Below are 21,259 nucleotides of genomic sequence, written 5' to 3'. Positions count from 1 at the left end.
ATGGGCAAATGATTTCCTTTTTGTGCTTTTCTGTATTTTCAAAGTCTCTGACTATGAACTTATTTTATTTTAAACAAAGAAAATAACTACATCGCTTCTCTGGAATCTTGTAATCCTGGCACTTGACAAGAGCTCTCCACCTGCCACGTCGTGAGTGCCTTCTGTGGCTCTTTCCAGAGGGGCTGCTGGGCATCCTGTGTTGGCCGGGGGCATCTTGGAGGTCTAGTGGAGGCCACTAATTGTCCTTCAGCCCAGAAGCAGAGGACATGGCTTCTGGGGACAGCAATGGGCTGAAAGTGTTCATAGACTGACCCCTAAGAAATGCCATGCTCCTCTATCATCTCTAAGAGGTAACTGGGTCATTCCCAATTCAGAAACAAAGAAATAGAGGTAACTCTGAGGTCAGGAAAATCAGAACTCTCCATCTGGAGTTTACAATGTCCTCCTGACTTCAATCAACCTTTTTGGCTTTTGGGCATGAAAACAGAGGCTGAAGAATTCCTTAGAGAAGTGACAAGGAGAAATCAGAGCTGCAAAATCTCCATGTGCTTCCTTTTTACTTGGACTAGTAGGAAGGTACAGGCTGAGAGCATAGCTGAGTGAAGACAAGGCTGCTATAATCAACCAAGTCTGGGAGCTCTGGTTTCCCCTGGAACTGGCAGGGCGTTCTGTCAATGTCCCATATGCTGGAAGGGAGCAAGGGTTAGGAAGGAATCAGCAGTGTCCCCATCCTTGTTTGGGGAAGTCCAGTCCCCTTAAATTGTGTGGAATGGTTGAAAGGGAAGTATAAAGAATGGGGAGGAGACGAACAGTGCTCCAAAGGCTTTATCTGTCTTTGGTTTTTGTTTACTATCTGTTAAATGTTTTAGGATGTGATAAGCTTCTTAAAAAACAAACAAAAGCAAAAAACAAAAAACAAAAAACCTCCTCAATTTATTGAATACCTATTCTGTGCTGGCCCCTATGCTGGACCTTTTAATTTGCTGAGGGCAGAGACCTAGTTTGCAGTAGATCCTGGATTGGAATTCACATCCTATACAATACTTCTTGCTACCCCCAACAGCATACTGTTAGTTCAGCAAGAGTTCATTCAACAAATGCTAATTGAGCTTCTACTTAAATCAAAACAAGGGATACAAAAATGATTGGCTCCTGTTCCCAGAGAGCTCAAAGTTTAAAATGGGAGACAGATAATAAAAATACAGTATTTTATATAATTATGATTATCATAGGTACAAACAGAAACTATCTGGCCCACAGAGGAGAAAGCATCTAATTCTGTCTGGTACCACGGTGGTACAGGAAGATTGGGAAAAACTTCACATTATCCTGAGAGGCAAGGAGAGTTACAGAGGATTTCAAGCAGGAGCATGACATGACCAGGTCTGAATTACGGGAGGAATTCTGGCAGTAGTGTGGAAGAGGTGATGAGTGAATGAACAAGCAGATCAGCATCTCAGAATACAAGCAAAGCAGTAGGATTGGAAGATTTAAACAGAATAAGAGGGGAGAGGAGAACAGGCAGGGAAGGGAGGCTGGGGCAGGGTCTCTACTTACACCTGGAGGTGAGAGATGAGCTGTCCCACAGTGATTTCCTCTGCGATCTTCTGGTACAGACTCTGGCTGTTCAAGACCATGCTCTCCAGGATGGCCAGGGACCTCTGCAGGATTGACACGTCCACCATGGGCTGGCTCACGTACCCTGCGATCTAAAGCCAGAGAGGGCAAGTCAGTTAGGAAGCTCAGGGCCGAGAGAGCTGAAGGCTTAGGTTTCAGATGCCCGCCGCCCCCAGACTCTCCTCTTAGGTGTGCTGCCCACATTTGGACAGTTGTCCCCAGGTGGACGATGGTATCTGCTATGTTGGCCAATGTGCCAGGGAGTCCCTAGGCATGGATAACTCAATTTCAAATTACAGCATCCACTCAACTATGTTTCGTTAAACCTAAGGGCTTAATCTTTTGTTTTCAAAATAAGGGTTCAGGCATGAAAAAGCCGAGTGTAGGGCTTCCCTGGTGGCGCCGTGGTTGAGAGTCCGCCTGCCAATGCAGGGGACGCAGGTTCGTGCCCTGGTCCAGGGGGATCCCACGTGCCGCAGAGCGGCTGGGCCCGTGAGCCATGGCCGCTGAGCCTGCACGTCCGGAGCCTGTGCTCCGCGACGGGAGAGGCCAAGGCGGTGGGAGGCCCACGTACCGCAAAAAAAAAAAAAAAAGCCGAGTGTAAAAAGCAGAGCGTTTTAACTGATGCTGGGATCTCATTTGCTGTCCATGTACTGTACTCCGGACATACGTTTTGTCCCTATACACACGCAGAACAGCAGACTCGGCGACACAGAAAGGACCTCAAAGTCTTATAATCTAATCCCTTTTCTCAATCCCCATTATAATATCCTTGACACATGGTCATTTCACTTGTGCCTAAGTATCTCCAGCATCGGGAAGTTCTCAATGTCCCAAGCCAACGACAGGTGTAATTCTAGGTCAGCAGATATAGCACTCATTGGTTTTAGTTCAGTTTTCTGAGGTGACACTGCCCCTTCTTCTAGAAGAAAGGAGGATAAAACTAGAAGTATCTTCTCCCCCCGCCCCATTGAGTTCATCTGACAACCAAACAGGCTACCTTGCAGATTTGTAAACAGAAGGCAGATTAATAAATAGAAGGCAAATGAAATGAAGGTTTTTTTTTTTTTTATCCAAAGAGGAGGCAGGGCTCAGGAAGCAGGTCAGAAGACTTAGGGATGGTACTGGCTGGCTGGCTAGCTGGCTGCACGCTATCCCAAGTCTCACTGACAATCCAATTCCACTTTGGCCATAATCAGTTCCGGGAGCCCAGTTCCATCTTCTCAGTGCAAGCCCTGCGAGTGTAACAAAGTACATGTTCCAGGAGCCACAGGAAGGCCGGAGCCTGAGGATGAAAATCCTGGCCTCGGGGATAGAACGCCGACCCTCGCTGGAGCAGCTGTGTTGCCCACACCTCCCCTCAAGCCTAGAGAGCAACTGGTGACGGAAGGAGGAAAGACGGAATGTTGGAGGCCTCACCTGCTTAATGAAGGTGATTGAAACCATGTCCCAGGAGACAATGCCATGGTCCATGAGCTCTAAGAAGGCAGTCAGGGTGAATGCCAGCATCTCACTGTAGCTGAGACATGTGCAAAACACACACAAAACAATACAAAGATTCAGAACTGGGGAACACAGGTGTGAAGACGGCCACAATAGGGACGGATTTCAACGTAAGCACCACCTGAGAAATCAGCGAACGCCACTGTGAGCCAGCGCCTGGCGCACACCTAAGCTAGGTGTGGAGCAGATTCTTCCCTGGAATCACCGAAGGAAAGGCTTCTGGGTTCGGCCTTGTCAAACCCCAGCACTTGGTGGGGTACCCGAGGGAGCTTACGTCCCAGGTTCACTTTTAGGCTGGGAGGCGGCAGAGCACAGGAGAAAGAGGATGAACTCTGGCCATGGGTTCAACTCTGGTTCAACTACTTCCTAACTGTGCAAATTTTATCTGTTCAAACTTCTATTTCTTTCTGTGAAACTGAGTTCCTCTCACAGCGTTAACCTCACGGCGTTGTGGTGAGGGCAGGGTGACAGGGCATGCGAAACCCTACCACGGAGCTGACAGAGAACGAGGACTGAAATGTTTTCTCCCCTCTGTCTCTGCTCTGTATACACGTCAACCTTTATACATCTGTACAGTGCTCTATAATTTACAGACTATATTTCCATTTGCAAAGCATGTTCTGACCCATTCTCATCCACAGTACTCCTCATGACAATATGGCAAGGGAGGTATCACCTCCACTTTAAAGAGGAGGAGACGAAGGCCAGTCCAACCCTGCACTCTCGGGAGACCGCGGAACGTCCGGGTCAGTGCTGATGGCAGCCAAAGGCTTCGAGATTTCCGTGCAGCCGGAGAATCCAAGACTTAAAACAAATACCCAAGACTAGCTGCTCGGTTTGGCTAAAAATTTCAGTAGCCGATCCATCAACTCAAAGGTTTCTGACTCCCTCTCTGCCAGCTTAGGTTCTGTGGGCTTAGAAGACAAACTAAACATCTGTTTACTCACTGCTGATAATGGCATGGCAGTTTCCCGCCACGTTCACCTTGGCACTGGAGTACGACAAAGCCACTTGCGGTGCATCGCGAAGTTCTGGACGCCCCCCCTGCCCCCGTGAAAATGGGTGACAGGGAGACAGCGGATGGGTGGGGATACGCTCTGGTAAACACAGAGGAGGGCCCGTGCGTGTCTCTGTATAAAGAGCCTGTGTGTGGAGTGGGGGGGTGACTGGAGAGGGAGGGGCGCAGGGGTGTGGTTAAGAACAGACACACAGACACCTGTCCTACTTGCTAATGGACAGTCTGCTCACTAACTTCCATCAGGCCAGTCACTTTCCGGAAATGATTTCAGCCGTGAGCTGACCTCTCTCTTCTTGACTTCCAGAGCCCCGACTTTCAAGTCACTCAGCATAGAATTGTTTTGTACCGTCCCTGAATTTGTGAGAGCCCAACTAGACTACAAGATTCAGGACCACAATAGTGAATTATACCCCTCTGTGTGGACCCTGGTGCTGGGCACACTGCTCTGCATGCAGAAGGACCTCAACAAGCTCATTTGACTCGACGGAAGTGAGCATAGGATGCCCTGCGGAGTGTCGTACATCTCTGAGCTCCCAAACGAGACCTCAGCAACACTCACTGGGATAAGAGCTTGGTTCCGCTTTCCACGAGCCGCGTCAGCACAACAATGCCATCCATGTTGATGAACTCGGTGGCGAAGGTCACGTCCGCAGAGAGCTTGGCCAGCTCCTTCATGGCGTCCAGCCGGGTCTCCATGTTGGATGACTGGGTCCTCTCCATCAGCTGGCGTGCAGCCCGGGACTGTGGGACCAGGGACAAGACACATGCCATCTGCTCCCTGTGGCAGGTTACTGCTCTGTGAATAGCTCACAGGGGCCCTTCTGTGGACTCCCAAGCCCGAGACAGAAGTAGCTTTTCACACTGCTTCAGATTTGCTAAATAAATGTTTATTGGATCAATCAGGGAATCACCAGTATGACAAGACCGGTCCGCAGTTTATGCGTATCCTTTCTGTACCACTCTGGTCTTTGGAATTAAAAAATTCCCACCGAGGGAATACAAGAGAGATCTGGGAGATGACTATCCGCTAACTATGGCAAGTCACAAAGAAACAGATATTGGTTCAATATCAGAGAGTTTTTCTTTCTTTTTTTTTTTTAATTGAAGTATAGTTGATTTACAACGTGGTTAGTTTCTGGTGTACAGCAGTGTTATACACATATATGCGCGCGTGTGTGTGTGTGTGTATTTTCTTTTTCATATTCTTTTCCATCATGGTTTATTACAGGATTATTGACTATAGTTCCCTGTGCTATACAGTAGCATCTTGTTGTTTGCCTATTTTATATATGGTAGTGTGTATCTGCTAATCCCACACTCCTAATTTATCCCTCCCCCACCCCCTTTTCCCTTTGGTAACCATAAGAGTTTTCTATTGATACTAACTAAAGCCGTCAGACAGTGGAAGAGGTTGTCTCTTGAATACTGGGCTCTCGGTCACTGGAAGCAATCGAGGAAAACTGGACAGGCGCCTGTACAAAGCGCTATGGAAGGGGTTCCTACAGTGGGTGGAGGATGAAATCTGGTGACCTCTAACGACCCTTTCAACCTGAAACTGTGATAAGCCTGACACATTTTTTTCACTTTCCCTCAGAGTCCCTATCATTGCTCCTCAAAGTGCTAGCCCTGGGGAAACTAAGAATACCAAGGGGCTAGAAGCAGCTAATTTCAAAACGGCTTTTTGAAAATGACGGCTGGTGGAAGAGCCTCCCATGAGCACGTGAACCCTTCCCATGGGAGCACCTGCACCCTTCCTGCGACTGCGGCTGCCGCCCCTCCTCTCCTGTTCACTAGTCTTCCCTGTTGCTGAACTTACTCACGCTATAGTCCGTGCCTCACAGCTTACCGTTCCATCATTCTCTATCTCTCGTGTGTTACTTTAATATTCTTGGTTGGAATGGAAGAATCTGGAGAGCACAAGCGCCTCGGGGGTCTTCGTTTTTCTTCCAGTGCTAAGAAAGCGACGGAGCCCAGGTACTGCTGCTGCAGAGGACTTGGGCCTACCCACGTCTCTCCCCTTTAACGGCACGCTGCTCGCGAGGACACAGAAACCCTCCCTCACCTCCACGGTGAGGGACGTGTACGCCGCGAGAGAAGGTCACAGGACGGAACGATTTGAAGAGCACTGGTCTGCATCACATTGAGAGCCTTCCAACTCCAAATGTCAGTTCTCCTCCCGAGACAGCATTTCCGGGCCACCTCCCGCGCCTCCTGCTTCTGGGAAAGTCAGCTACGCTGCGCGCGAGGCCTGTAAAATGCTTCGGCACTTCTGTCAAAGCGCGCAGCTCCCAGGCCGTCACGTTAAATTAGCCGAGCTTGGGGAGGAGAAATGAAGTCCTTAGGACGAGAAGACTTGAGGAGGAGAGCAGGAGCAGGCAGTGCCAAGAACACTGGCCTGGGGTCGCCCAGACCTGGGTTTGAGAGGCAGCTGTGCCGCGTTTTGAGCTGTCGACAACTGGCAGGTTATTTAGTCTCTCTGAGTCTCAGTTTCCTGGTCTGAAAAATGGGGCTATCAAGAGTACTCATCTCATGGGGTTTGTCGAGATTAAGTGATACCATACATGTAAAGTATTCTGCAAAAACCAGGTGTTCAGCCAGTGTAGCTGCTATTACTCCACACCTCCCTTCCTTTCAGATGGACCAGCCTCTCACCTCACCAAGAGAACAGGGGCCAGCACGCCCTCCGTTTTCCGGCAGCCCTTCTACAAACCTACCTACGCTACCCCCGCATCCCTGGTCCTGCTCCAGGCCGAGCAGTCAGGGCAAATCCCTCCCCTGGGCTGTGAACGGCAAGGTCCCGCCCCCGTCACTCACCCCCTCTTTCCCGCACTGGCAACCTTCCTCTCTTCCATCTTAACGTATTTTCAAGGACACAGAAAAAACTGCAACAGAAGTTAACAACTGTGAAGGGTCAGAGGAGGTGGACAGCTGGGTAGGTGAGGGACAGGAGTGGGAGGAAGACCTTTCCCTGTATCTTTGTCAAACTCTTTTGATTTTAACACACGTGAATGTTCCACCTCTTTTTAAAAGGCGTACGTTTTCAACTCCGTATCCCCGAGCTAGTACCTTCTCTATCTACTTCCTTTTAAACCAAGCTTCCCGATAACGTGGCGAACACAAGGTCCTCGCTTTGTCACCTCTTAAACACAACCCACTGCGATCTGGCTGCCACCCAGCTGCCCCAGCAACCGGCTGACCTCCCAGATCAACGGACCGCTCTTCTGTCCTCAGTTTACCTTCTCTCTGCTCACTGCAGACCAACCCGTCCTCCATCCGGACACTCTCCCTGCCCTCAGCTCCTGAGCCATTTCTAGCGCCTGTTTTCTTTCTACCCTTGTGGGTGCCTCCTTAGTCACCCGGAAGGGCTGCTCTTGCAGGAATCAGGGGGCCAGCTTGCATTCTCTCGCTGCTTCCACAGCCAGTGTATTGCCTTCTTCGCCAAGTTCACCTGCAAATACTTTTCCTGCCCATCGTTTCATCGCCACGGCCACTGCCTTCACGGGCTGTTGACACTGCTCGTCAGCTTCTTGAAGATTCCTCTTACCATCAACCTTCCTTTTTCAAGCCCATCTTCCACACTGTCACTAAAGAGATCTTCATAAAATATAAACCGAAGCATAATATAGCTTCCTGCTTAAAATCTTTCAACGTCCCCACAGTATGATCTTTCCCTTCTGGATAAAGTCCGACCCATAAGCAGGCCGCCCAGGAACCTTTCACTGGCTTCTGGCTGATGGCTACAGGCCCTCGGCCACCCATCACTCCCGCCTCCCCTGAACAAAGCACATCTCTCTGCTTGGAATACGTTTCCTTTTCTTCTTTCTTCAGCTGCTTCTTGCTTATCCTTCAACATCTGAGCCAAGTGTCCCCCTTCTCTGGAAGGGCTTTCTGGGACTCCTCAGTCTGAGTTAGGTGGACCCTTTCCTGAGTTCCCTAAGCAACCTTCTTTCAGGACCCTTGAGAGAGGCCTTATATTTGTTTGTTTATTCCCAACCAGGCTGTGAGAGCAAAGACTGACTTTTTAACCTCCAAGTCTTACTTTCTGGAACAGAGTCTGGCCCATGGTAGGTGCTCAGAGACGCTTGTCAAATAAAGGATTTCCTAAGGAAAGCTGAATACCTACCGGGGAGATAGCCAGCTGTAAGATTGTCCCATTCTTAATGTCACTGCGAGTCTGGGTAGCAAAGAGAAAAAAAGAGTAGCTAAGATAAACTATTAAAATTGTGCAAGCACGTTGCATCAACAAGAACTTTCTGTCATTTTTAAAGTAGTTGTAACTGAGACTCTTCAGTCAGGGCCTCTTCTCCTGCTTGTTTCTTGGCAAAGAATTTCTAAGATCCTTTTCAAGCACCTCTCAGGAAGCAGAAGCCACATTTTTCCAGCCGCCAGAGGAGGACAAGGGCTGATGCTCCCTGATCTGCCCAGGAAGCAGCTCCTGACCCAGGAAGTGGAAGCTCCCTGGATGTAAGGAGGGCAAACAGCTTTGGCCCCCGGGGTGGCTCACTCCAGAGCAAGGCCTGTGTTGGTTTGGCTTCTCCCTGTACTAACCTGTTCGGTGATGTAGAGCTGGGGACCGTCTGCATAACGGAGGGTGTAATACTCCGGGTTTGGCAGTGACCACCTATGTAAGAGAAAAACAGTACAGCCTGTGTGGCCATGCCTGGGGGCCCGTCTAGAAGCTGCAAATAAATAATTTTCAATAGAGTTGATTGAGGGATTGGGCGGTCTGTTTGATGTACAGGGGAAAATAAAACCAAAGCTTTGGGTTGAGATGTTGAACAGTAACCTCCTCAGCCTCTGTAAAGATGGGTACCACAAAAGGTGGCACATATAATTCAGCGCAGGTCTCAGATCCCACCAGGACCTCAGGTGGGGCATTCCTGGGCTTAAAGGAAAAACTAAAGATTGACAGGTCTTGGGGGCATCCCCACCAGCTATACTTTCTTTGTAAGACAACGATCCACAAAAGCCTCGGACTGGGGACCCGACTAACTGCAGATCCTCGGGCAGAATTCCTTTCAAGGTCTGGCAATGCTCCTCTGTTTTTAGCCTGTCACCATCCCAAACAGGGGCAGTTTCAACTTACCCATCACAAACTTCCTTGATGATGGACGCCAGGGGCCGTTTCTGAGAGAGAGAGAGAGAGAGAGAGATCCTTCACCAGGAGCCACATCCTGCTAGTACCAAGGTCCTGAGGAGAGGGTCTGCCAGGCAGGGTCATCCTGAGGCCTGAGCACAGACTTCTTGTCTGAGAGCTCTTCTCAAAGAGGAAGCCTCTCCCAGGCCACGGTGACCAGCCTTCCACAGGGTGGGACAGGGCTTGGCTTTCCTGTTGCTGGTTCTTACACCTAATGCCAGTGGTCCCCGCCCCTAAGACGTCCCCGCCACACGCTCCCTGGATCCTTCTCCTGGCACCGCTGCTGCTCCCTTCCAGAGCTTACCTGGTCGATTTCGAGGAGCTGAGCATTAGCGCCTGGCCACTCGATGGCCACTTTGACGATGTCTGATGGTGGTGGCATCGTTCCCAATGGGCCCTGCTTCTCCAAGACACACAGACACAGCTGCCTGGGGGAAAGAATCAGAAAAAAGGAAAAAGTCAGAGTTTGCCTTCATTTTTCACTCTTGTTATACGTTTTGGAAAATCAGTAGACGGAGAGTGTCCAAAGAAACATATAGAACTCCTTGGTTTGAATTCTTCTAGATCATGCCACAACCTTTCCTTGGACATTTTGTCTCTTTAGATTAAATCAGCAAGTAGAAAAGGGACAAACCTATCTATCAACTGCAGATAAGCCAGCCGCAAGATCTGCCAATGCGCCACTTCAGGTGAAGGGCCAGGAGGACCCCGGGGTGGAGGAGAATATTTACTGCAAAGTCCTGTCCTGGGACCTTGAGAGGGAGAAGCTTATGCCCTGAGACTGATAAGGACAGACACAGCCTTTTCTTGGCTGAGCAGTTAGCTGAAGGAGCCAGCCTGCTCTGCTCCGCAGTCATCCCAGGAAGATTCCAGAGTCAGCAGGGCCTGGCCACACGCTCTGTTGCTTCCTCTCTACTCACTGCCGCCACTCCTCCCCCCGCAAAGGGACACAACGCGGAGCCTCCACCGTGTGGGATGACACAGACTTCAGAAAATGGAGAAGAGAAGCGGGACAGGAAATGCTATTTTAGTCCCAACTGCCAAAGGCAAGGGCTGCTGAGGGCACAAGCATAGGGAGGTGAGGACACCCTCACACAAGGGCCCAGCTATCGGAGGACAAGGCATCAGAAGCGCTTCTGACCCACTGCTCTCCAAAATAAAGGAAAATAAATCATTTTGAACAAGTCTGGAAGGTGGGCCCACGTGACTGGTATCCTAGGCAACTCTGCGAGCTTAGTGGTGTTCCGGGCAGTAGCTAAAGCATTCTCTCTCCAAGGTCTGATGAGGGGAGGTCACCCCGCTGATGGATTATTTCAATGTGTGTTTACACTCCATGCCTGCAGCTTCAGGAGTGGCCTCTCTCTTCACGAAAGAGGCCTTTCTCCTGCACCCCCAGGTTTAGCCACTTGCCCACAATCCATGCCTCACTAATGGAGACCGCCCGCCTCTCCTGGAACATGCGGCATAGCTGTGCTGAGCTGGTATTTGTGGAGGCCATCAATTTTTCGGCCCAAACACAGTTGTTATTTCTCACAGCCTTGTAAGTACTAACCTCTTTGGTGACAAGGGTACAAGTCCCTTTCCCTACAAATCTACAGGTCTCAGAAAGAGAGAAGCTTTCCTGGCCATTTCCTGATCAGGATGGGGTGATTCAGAAGTCGACTGTCAAAAATACCAGCACTTCCAGAACATGGCAGCACAGAAGAGATGGTTTTCAATGTGCCATCACTTATTCTGTTGAGTCCTCCCAGCAGCCTTATGAAGTAGGCAGCACAGGATTACCTCCATTTGATGACACCAAAACTGAAACTCAGTGTGGTTAAGGTGCCCAATTCACCCAGCTTATAAGCAGTGAAGGTGATAGAACATGGAGTTGACTTTGGCCAGTGCTACCCACCCCCAACCCACCCCTACCCCGGGCTGAGCTAGCCTGAATTTCTGCTCACTGCAAGTAAATCAAGCCTAAAGGTGAAGTGGGCCGGTCTCATGGCCCTGAGAGCTTCCACAACTTCTGCAGCTCCAGGCAGAATTTCTCACATGTAATTTTTATGTGCCTAGACACACAACAAACCTGTGAAAAGAAACGGGCCCATCAGAAGAAGTCCTGGTCGAGATGCTCTGCTCCAGTGACACAGCAAAGCAGGGGTGGTACCGTGAATCTCAGATGCCTAGGGCAGGAGTCCTTATCCTTATCTAAATCTGCCATAATTAGGAGGTATGACTGTACAGTTGTGAGATCATTTTTTTTGACTGAGATACAATCTACAAATAATAAAATGCAGAGCTTATGTGTATATACGTGTATATATATAAATATATATACAAAATAGAAATACACATACCGTCCTGTAACCACCACCCAAAACAAGACACTGAACATTTTCACAGCCCCCAGAATTCCCTCCTACCTCCTTGCAGTCAACCCCGCACCTGCCAGCCCTCCAAGAGGCAACTTGTTTCTGATTTCCAACACCATGGATTTGTTCTGCCTGCTTTTGTACTTCATATGTGTGGAAATGCACAATATGGCCTTTAAGACCATTTGTTATTTAGTTTAGTTTCTTCTTCTTTTTAAAATAAGTAGGCAGTGTAGGTGCAAGAGGAAGAGCGCTGGGCTGGATGATTTTCCCTGCTGAAGCATCTGGATTCAGAGCCAGAGGACTCAGGACCTAGTCACAGCTCCATCACTGAGTGTCTGGGTGATGTACACATGTCCCTCTCCAAAAGGAGTTACACCCTTATTTCAATGGTGCTGCTAAGAAACAAATCATATTTTTTGGAACTCCTTTCTGTTCGTTTTTGTTTGTTTGTTTGTTTCTGTTTTTTTTCTGTGCGTGGCATGTGGGATCTTAGTTCCCTGACCAGGGATTGAACCCGCGTCCCCTGCATCGGAAGAGCAGAGTCTTAACCACAGGACTGCCAGGGAAGTCCCTGGAACTCCTTTCTGGATACTGTCTTTGGAGACAAACAAAGCTAAAGTTCATTATTTTACAGTTCCACCTTACTGTGACACCACATGGCATTTCCTAGGTTGATTATCTCTCTTTTTAAAAATATTTATTTATTTCCCTTATTTTTTTTTGGCTGTTATCGGGTCTTAGTTGCAGCACACAGATCTTTTCGTTAGGGCGCGCAGTCTGCTCGGGTTTCTCTCCAGTTGCGGTGCACGGGCTCCAGGGCGTGTGGGCTCTGTAGTTTGCGGTACGCGGGCTCTCTCGTTGAGGCACATGAGCTCAGTAGTTGTGGCGTGCAGGCTTAGTTGCCCCACAGCATGTGGAATCTTAGTTCCCCAACCAGGGATCGAACCCGCGTCCCCTGCATTGGAAGGCAGATTCCTTACCACTGGATCACCAGGGAAGTCCCTATCTCTTTCTTTATTAAAGTCAGCCCTGAGTGATTCTTGTATGTTCCAAAAATTCATATCCATTTTAAAGCACAGGGATTTGCAACCACCAGGACTATTCCAGAGATACTATAAGCCCCCATTCTCAGCGACTTTGCCCTTTCCCAATATGCCCAGGCAGCCCACGTGTCCTGGCACCCTCCCCACCCATGCCACAGCCAACAGGACCGAGGTGAACACTCAAGCTTAGCTGGACTAATCCAATTCTCTCTCTTGAGCTTGAAGACACAGACTAAAGGAGACGGGTGACAACGGGCCCTGGAGCAGAAAGGCCACAGTCAGCCTCAGAGCAGGTACCGCAGCAGGCCAAAGACACCAAGAAGCAAAAACCAAGAGCCGTGCAGAGGAAGCTATTCAGCAAGAAGAATCCAGAAATGTGTGGATGAGTGGAGGCCAGAAACCAGAAACCACAAAGTCCCAGAAAGAGGTGGAAAAAGCCTGTGTCTGAAGACTTTCCAGACTCCATGGCTACACCTCCTACAGTTGGGGTACCTGAAGTTCCCCTGTTTCCTGCCAATAAAACTCTCAGTTAAACTAGCCTGCGTTTCTACTCATTGCAACGAAAAAGCCTCAGCCTAAGGGTGAGCCCCCAGCTTTGAAGGAGCTCTAAACGGAGGGCTGAAGAGACAGCAGCCTAACAGGCACAAGATGATGGCACCGAGCAGGCCCTTGATTACCACTGGCTGAAATAATGAAGAGCAAAACCCACTTAGATAGGTCTGGTTTGCTTAAAACAGTTCAGTTTTGTGGTGACTTTATGGCAAGGCATCCTGTATGCAACAGTAATGGCAGACAGCCTCTTAACATTTGATCACACGTCTGCAGCATTATTACCGCCGAGGCTCACCCGAACCCTGGAAGTCATCCCATTGCAGCTGAGGCAACTGAAGTTCACATGGGATGAGAAACGTATCTTCCACATGCCTCCTTCCCACCTCTTCGCCACAAAAAAAGAGAGAAAGAAATCACATCAGAACTGGGTCTCAGGACTGGGTGTTAGGACTTCAAAGTTGGCTCTCTTCCCTCTACATAATACTTCCTTTGCTGAGGATGACGACATTAGCTAACATTTACACAGTGCTAGGACACTGTTCTAAGGGCTTTCCACATATTAATTCATTTAATCCACACAGCAGCCCTGTGTGATGTATCATCCCGGTTTTACAGACAAGAAATAGAGGGACTTCCCTGGTGGCACAGTGGTTAAGAATCTGCCTGCCAATGCAGGGTACACGGGTTTGAGCCCTGGTCCAGGAAGATCCCACGTGCCGCAGAGCAACTAAGCCCGTGCACCACAACTACTGAGCCTGCGCCCTAGAGCCCGCGAGCCGCAACTACTAAGCCCGCGAGCCACAACCACTGAAGCCCGCGTGCCTAGAGCCTGCGCTCCACAACAAGAGAAGACACCACAATGAGAAGCCCGCACACTGCAACAAAGAGTAGACCCCATCGCAGCAACTAGAGAAAGCCCGCGCGCAGCAATGAAGACCCAACGCAGCCATAAATAAATAAATAAATAAAATTTAAAAAAGAAATAGAGGCTCAGAAAAATTAAGTACTGTGCTCAGTGTCACACAGCTAGTAAGCGGCACGGCCAGAATCTGACCCCAGCCAGTCTGGCTGATTGAAAGCCACGTGGAAAGCAGGTGGCACTGTTCCCACAGCAGGCGCTCTGTGGAGGATCTGGGTTCGCTGGACCTGAAGATGAAGCACACCGGGGCTCAGAGACCAACGACAGGAGCTCACCATTGTGACAGACGACGGAGCCCACTGTCTAAAGAAGGTGACCCCCACTCCCCTGTGCGGCGCTCAGCCCTTCACAGTCTAGCCAGACCTTCCTGGACTACTTGCTATTTCTACGAGGCAGGCCATGTTCCCCCTCCTCCTCTGTATCTTTGCATTTTTTTCCTTCCTCCGACTGTCCGGAGAGCTCATATTCAAGCTTCAGAGCCCCGCTCAGATGTCACTTCCTCTCTGTACCGGTCTTAGTTCCCCACCCCATCCCCGTTTCTCTAGCAAAGTGAAACAGGACGGGCCGTGTTCTCGTGGCATTCTGTCCACAGCTCTGTGACGGCTCCTGTCCCACCCCGTTATAGTTTTATATTCCCACAGCTCTCTCCTCCCCCGGGGCAAGGCCAACCCTGCAGCTTCATTGGCTGGCACAGCGCCTGTCACACAGTTACGGTTCCATGAGCATCTGCTCAAATCCAACAGCTCTGACTTCCTCAACTCCTACAAACCAGGGCCGGCTCCACACGGCAGTGGATGGGCAGGAAGACTCTGGTTGTGTGTTCCCTCCTCGACCCACCACCTTCCAACTCCACAGCATTTTCACTGTTTTCACATCTAACATTAGGACGTGTCTCACTGGAAAATCAGATTTAGCACCCCTGACTCTAGTTAAAAGATGGGGGAAAACATCCCTCCGCTTTTCTCCCTATGGCAACGTCAGGACATAGGAGACTACAAGAATAATATTCTCCAGGTAACAGTCCCCAGATAAAGGATCTCCTTGTGGGGAGCCCTTCCAGCTCTCGTTTGCTCACTCTTTTCATTTTCACTTTAGAAAGGAAGTGGAAATTAGGTCGAAGCAATTCAGTAACATTGCAAAATTCTCAGGGCTATAAATAGCCTCTTGCCCTACCCCTCAGCATCACTACAGAGTTCAAGAGCAAACAGCCAGGATGAGGGAGCCGTAGTTCCACATCCAGGCCCAGAAGGCAAAGAAGTAATCAACCCCTTCTGATTAAAAGACTCTCCATCCCACCCTCCCACCCCCTCTCAAGTATTACAGATATAAAGATGATTGGGAAAGCTCTAAATGTCACCAGACAGGAGACAGGCACACACTGATCTGGGGAAGATAATTCTACTCTAAGGCAGGAAAATGAGAGCCCAGGTTTTCAAAGGCAAAGTCGGGGAAACAAGAGAAAAACAGGACCTCTGTGTCTCCAATGAGTATTCTTTAAGTGGCTTCTGGAAGGTGTGCTTATAAAATCAGCGCAGTTACAAAAGGCACCACAAAGCCCCATCAATCAATCACCCCTGCAGGGACAGCTCCAGAGAGCTGGATTCTCAGAGCCCAGCAGAAAGGAAGTGAAAGACAATCCCTTCCCATTAGTAAGGAATTCAGATGGAGGAAGGCCAGAAGGTTCCAGCTCCGCACTCTCCCCCCCTCATTCCTTTAAGGATAAGGATTGACGGGTGCTTTTGTTCTGCTCTTTTGCTTTTGATTCGGTGGGGGAGGCATGGGTGAGTTTGGTTTATGTTTCCTGCAAGAGAAAGCACCGCTCCAGGAAGGCAACCAGAGGTCACACCCTCTTTCTAATCAAGAGCACAATCTCAACAGAGATTGAAACCTCTGAAACCTTCTGCCCTGAGAAGTGACTTAACTTCCCTTAGTTCGGACCCCTGAATGAGGGTGAGACTCTGAGGTACAGGGAGGGAAACTGGGTTCGAAGATTCAGGTCCTGACATTTACTGCTAGAAACGCCGAGAAGGACCATCATACCAATGGCAGCTGAGATTTCTCCCTTCTGTTGAAATTTCTTGGACACAAGACTCACCCAAACACGTAGTTAAAAGCCACTAACTTAGGGCCACAAGTGCAGTGAGGAAGGGCATGGGAACAGGGTAACTGTTTGGGCTTCTTTTCACGTAACACCTACCCTGAGAAGCACTCAGCTCTCCTCTTCGGCTTAGAAACCTTTTGCAAGGTCCCTATCCTTACAGAACTGAGCTTAGACTCCGCAGGAGAGCACCCAGCCCCTTCCAGTCCCACCATGGCCTTCAGACCGCCCTCGTAGATACTCCGAGTATCACAGCAGACCACCTTGTTCCCCCAAACATCAGGCTCTTCTAAGTCTTACTGGTGCCTCTGCCATTACTCCCTCCACCTGGTCCAGCTGCCAAACTTCTACTCGAGCTTCAAGGCCCAGCTCAGACAGTCACTCTTCTGTGTGGCCTTCCTGGTCCTCTCCCCTCAGACAAAATGAACTGCGCCCTCATCTGCCCTCCCGTCTTTTACACACACTGTCACAATCCCACTGATTCATAACTCTCTAAGTGCAGCCTTTCCTTGTGCTATTCAGAGTGTGATCTGCACTCCAGCACCACCGATGTTGCCTGGGAGCCTGTAACACAGAATCACCCACTCCAGCCCAGACCCCCTGAATCAGAACCTGCCTTCAAACAAGATCCCCAGGTGCAGACTCTACACCAGTGGGTCTCAGCTCTGGCTGCGCCTCATCCGTGCCCACCCCAGGTCACTGCAAACCACCCCCCTACCCCCCACCCCCAGGTGATTCTAATGGGCAGCAGGGCTGGGAGCCACAGCTCAGGGGCTGCTAGCTGAGGGCAGGGACTCATCGAGTCCGCAGCTACTCCCCTGCCCACCGTGCCTGGCACACAGCTGTGCCCACAGAATTCCACACCAAAAATACCCTCCAAGATGCCCCTAGACCTGACCGCCTCTAAAAGAGAACAAAAACTCTAATGACAGAGGACGAGCCACCGCCTAGAACTCCACAAAGCCCTACAGTCATTGAGATGGACGCAGAAGGGGGTCTGTGTTTCCAGCCCACTTGCCTCAGTTTCTGGAACTGAAACAGAAACTGAAGTGGAAAACACAGATGAACCAGAAGTACTGTCTGCCTTCATGGGACCGCGGCTGCCGCGGGAAGGCAGAGCCTGTGTGGAGACGGGGTGCGCGGGGCTGCGAAGCCCTGGGTTATGACTGAAACCCCAGGCTGGGGGCCCAACTCCTTCAATACTGACCCCAACCACACAGCATTGCTCTCACTGCAAAATCAGGCCAAGCCTCTCACTTTACAAATAAGGGAACTGAGGTCCAGAGAAGCTGGCAAGGCCACACCAGCAGTCAGGAACCAAAGAAGGCCTCGGCCCTCCCTTCTGGGTTAGTCCTGGCCCTGCAGCACAGGAGACCTGACTGCCCAGCTCTGCCACGAGCACAAGCCTCTTTGGACTTCAGGTCCTGATATGCACGAGGAGGTCGGACGAGACCTTTGTGAGGTCTTGTCCAACCCTGGCCTTCCAGCGAGGCAGAGTAACTTAACAAGGTAAGGAGCTTGTGTTCTGGAGTGGAACAGACCTAGGTTTGGATCCCAGTTCTAAGAATTCCTTATCTGTTAAACGGGGATTCGAATCAACCCTACTCTATAAAGTTGCTGTGAACATGGGGTGGGATAATACACGTAAATCATTTAAGCATAATACCTGACACAGAGTAAGCAGAATTCCAACAGTATGGACTTGAAGAAGTTGCAAAAGCACTGTAACCATGTTTCCCTGGCATAAGAAAGCCCTACCTGCCAGGCTTTAGTATACTGATGACAGAATGACAGAACATATGTGAAGGCAATCAGGGAGGAAAATCAATATAAAATTATTATTTTTTACTATTATTATTCTCCTAGCAGAAGAACCTTGGAGAGCTTCACAGTCAGTTCCAGAGCAGTGGCCTATACAATGCCTGGCACATAACAGGTGCTCAACAAATCTTTTCTAGTGACTCAATTAAAACCAGTATGTCTAATGGGTTTACAAACTCTGGCTGCTTAAGCAGCCAGACCGGTAAGTAAATATGCCAAGCGGCATCTATGTGGGAACTGTAGCAAACTACGAAGTACCCCCCTACCCCTGCAGAGGAATCCAAATCCACACTTGGCAACACATTACCCAGCGTGGCCTAGACAGCCACTGCAGCCTCTGCACACCACTGTTTCCGGTTCTTCATTACACCGCCCGGTGTCCTGCACCTCATCTAATCATTTTGTGGTCTGGTCTTGTCTTTCCAAGTACCCAGTAGGCATCCTGAAGATGAGGGCTGTGATCTATACTCCCCAGTCACCCTAAATGGCCTAGAACAGTGCTGGCCTCACGGTAGTGGGGACCTCAACTCAGTGAGCAACTGCTGAACTGAACGGCCAGACTCTTAACTCAGGCCCTGTACAAGATGCTGCGGTCTGGGTACATTTTTCTACCCAGGTCCTGGGACCAGGCTGAGTTGGTGCTGACTGTGCTGAGCTCCGGTGACTGGATCAAGAAGCAGTGGCCTTGCAGGTTTTTTCTTCAAATGCATCAAATCCACTTGTTCCTGATCCACCTAGGCAGGTGGTACTGATGCACCCAGACACACTGTCTCTGCATGGATGAAACCGAATATGCATAAACCCACAGGTGCCATTGTTTTCTAGAAGTTTAGCCCCCACTTCCTGCACCCCCAAACTCCCCTGGCACCTCCTCGAGGCAGCATAGGGTACAGAAGGACCAAACTCCAGATGAACAGATGGAGGTCCTGGTCCTCATCTTGCCTCCTCCACTCACAAACTTTAGGATGATTGCTGGCAGGCAACATAACTTCTAGGAGCTTCATTATGTTTATTAGTAAAATGCAGACAACAACAGTCATCTCAAAAGGTTGAAGGCAATTAAATGCCACAGGTGTGTAAAGCTTCTAGCACTGCTCACCCCTATGTGTGGCTATTGAGCACTGGTAGTGTGTTTACCATGAGCTGAGATGGGCTCTAAGCGTAAAACACAGGCCAGATTTCAAAGGCTTAGTACACACACAGAAATGCGAAATATTAATAACGTTTTTAACATTGAGTATATGTCAAAATAATATCATTCTGGAATCTATTAGGTTAAGTAAAATATATTACAAAAAGTAATGTCGCTTGTTTCTTTTTGCTTTTTTAATGTGGCTACTAAAAATTTTGTAACTACTTATATTGCATTATCTTTCCATTGGACAGCATTATTCTAGCACAGAGGCTGGCACAGTTTTTGTGTAGGACATCAGAGACGACTCACACCTTGTTCCTGCTGCCAGAGCCAAGTCCTCCATTCATTCAGTACATATTTACAGTGCCTGGCTCTGGGCAAGATGCTGGAGATACAAGGAGCAAAAGCAGACACTACCTTTTTCCTTGTGGACCTTATTATCTGGTGGGAACAGACAGACATGAATATTTTCATAAATAAATATAAAACTGCAGCTCTTCAAGTGTTGTGAAGGAGAAGTACAGAGGGTGATGAAAGTGGGGAATTCACTTGGTGGGGGAATCGAGGACCAGGGACTCCTCCTGGGGAAGTGATACTTGAGTGGAGATTTGAAAGATAAAGAGGAGTTGACTGGAATAATCCAGGCGGGGAAGATAAACCCAGGGAGCAGGAAGGCTAAGGGTGAAGACCCTGAGTTGGGCCAGGGCTTGGTATGTAGAAGGAACATGAAAAGGCCAGTGTGACAAGAGAATTGGGCAAGAGGGGTTAGTAGACTGAGACTAGGGAGGAGAGGTCGGTGGGATTCCACCTCCAGGGCTTGGGTGAGGATCTGGGGCTGGCCCTGCAGGAGGTGGAAGCCAGCCAGTTACAAGCAGCCGAGCGTCCGGATCTGATCTGTATTTTGAAAAGATCCTTCTGACCACGGTGCGAGGCCCGCTGGGGAGCGGCGCAAGTGCCTGTGTGCAGATCGGTTCTGGACACTGCATCAATCCAGGTTAAGAGGCGAGAGAGGCCTGAACTGAGGGGGAAGCGGCGGAGATGCAAGTAGACGGCCTGGGGGGTCACTGAGCCGGCCGGATCGACGGGGCGGGGTGATGAGCAGTGTCTGTGTGTGTAGGAGGGGGTAGCGATGTCAAGGGAGACTCCGGGGCTTCGGATGGGTGCCACCCAGCCCCAAACACTCTTTGGGCTCCTATCGAGCCCTCTCCCATCTGGTCCCTCTCCCGTCCCCTCCCTCCCCGCACCGTCTCGTCTCGCCCCCGGGTTCCATCCTCCCACCCTCCTCCTCCCCTACCCCGAGACCCCTACCCGGCCCAGACCCCGCTCGTCTAGGCTTGGTCCGCCCTCTTTCCCACCCGTCGTCGACCCTTCTGGGTCGGGGACCCAGTGACCCTAGGGCCCGGCGGACCCACTTGGGCCGCGACCCCTCAGGGGCCTGTCGAACCTGCGCGGTGCATCCCAAGCCGGCCCTCTCCAGCCCCCCAGGCCTCTGGGCAGAAGCAGGCCGCAGCCCTCCGCCTACTTCCCGGCCCGGCCTCTCCGCCCTGCGTCCCTCGGGCCAGGGCCCTCCCCGCGGCCTGGCGCGCCCCAACCCCCGGCGCGTCCCACACTCACCAGGGAGCCGACCTAGGCCCAGCTCCCGCGCCCAGGTCTCCCAGCCGCCGCTCCACTAGCCTCCGCCGGCCCCGCCTTCCCGGGGCCCCGCCCCACGCAGGCCGATCCGGGCTCCTATTGCTCCATTTTGCCGTCACGCTGAACCCTCCTCCTTCAATTGGGTTGTTTGCCTGTCACTCAAAAGAGGGCGGGACCAGCTGCCGGGTCTGGGAGTGAGGAGCCGCCGGTCCCCGCCCTGCTAGCGGAGGCCTCTTAAAAACACAGGCTGTCTCCCTCGCCGCGGGCTCTGGGTTTTGGAAGAATGGGATTTCTCAGCAAACGCAAGAGGCTGCATTTCTTCCCCCGCAACCCCCAACGCTCTCCGAAACTTTTCTTTTGGCACAGCCCGTGTTCCTTGTGATAAATCAGAGGTTTTGAGGGCTCAGATGTCCTCTGGTGGCAC

At 50.4% G+C, this 21,259-nt stretch overlaps 1 protein-coding gene across 3 annotated transcripts in view; it reads right to left on the bottom strand.

Annotated features, from left to right (window-relative positions):
- The window catches only part of ELMO2 (engulfment and cell motility 2), a 39,120-nt gene extending 18,228 nt beyond the window's left edge, over positions 1 to 20,892 (bottom strand). The window contains exons 1-8 of one of the 3 annotated variants that reach the window (XM_024128430.2): positions 20,818 to 20,892; positions 9,580 to 9,703; positions 9,225 to 9,265; positions 8,687 to 8,759; positions 8,262 to 8,312; positions 4,698 to 4,879; positions 3,037 to 3,136; positions 1,558 to 1,709 (exon numbers count right to left, since the gene is read on the bottom strand). In XM_024128430.2, the coding sequence (XP_023984198.1) occupies positions 1,558 to 1,709; positions 3,037 to 3,136; positions 4,698 to 4,879; positions 8,262 to 8,312; positions 8,687 to 8,759; positions 9,225 to 9,265; positions 9,580 to 9,657 (677 nt within the window). In that variant the 5' untranslated portion in view covers positions 9,658 to 9,703; positions 20,818 to 20,892. Of the gene's footprint in view, positions 1 to 1,557; positions 1,710 to 3,036; positions 3,137 to 4,697; positions 4,880 to 8,261; positions 8,313 to 8,686; positions 8,760 to 9,224; positions 9,266 to 9,579; positions 9,704 to 11,346; positions 11,432 to 20,817 lie in introns of those variants that run through there. The other 2 variants (XM_024128431.3, XM_055090227.1) reach the window with 2 other exon arrangements.
- Between the last annotated feature and the right edge of the window lie 367 nt (positions 20,893 to 21,259).

The sequence above is a fragment of the Physeter macrocephalus genome, chromosome 14 (assembly GCF_002837175.3).
Source record: "Physeter macrocephalus isolate SW-GA chromosome 14, ASM283717v5, whole genome shotgun sequence".
NCBI classification, from domain to species: domain Eukaryota; kingdom Metazoa; phylum Chordata; class Mammalia; order Artiodactyla; family Physeteridae; genus Physeter; species Physeter macrocephalus.
This window is presented reverse-complemented; position numbering and strand designations above follow the sequence as displayed.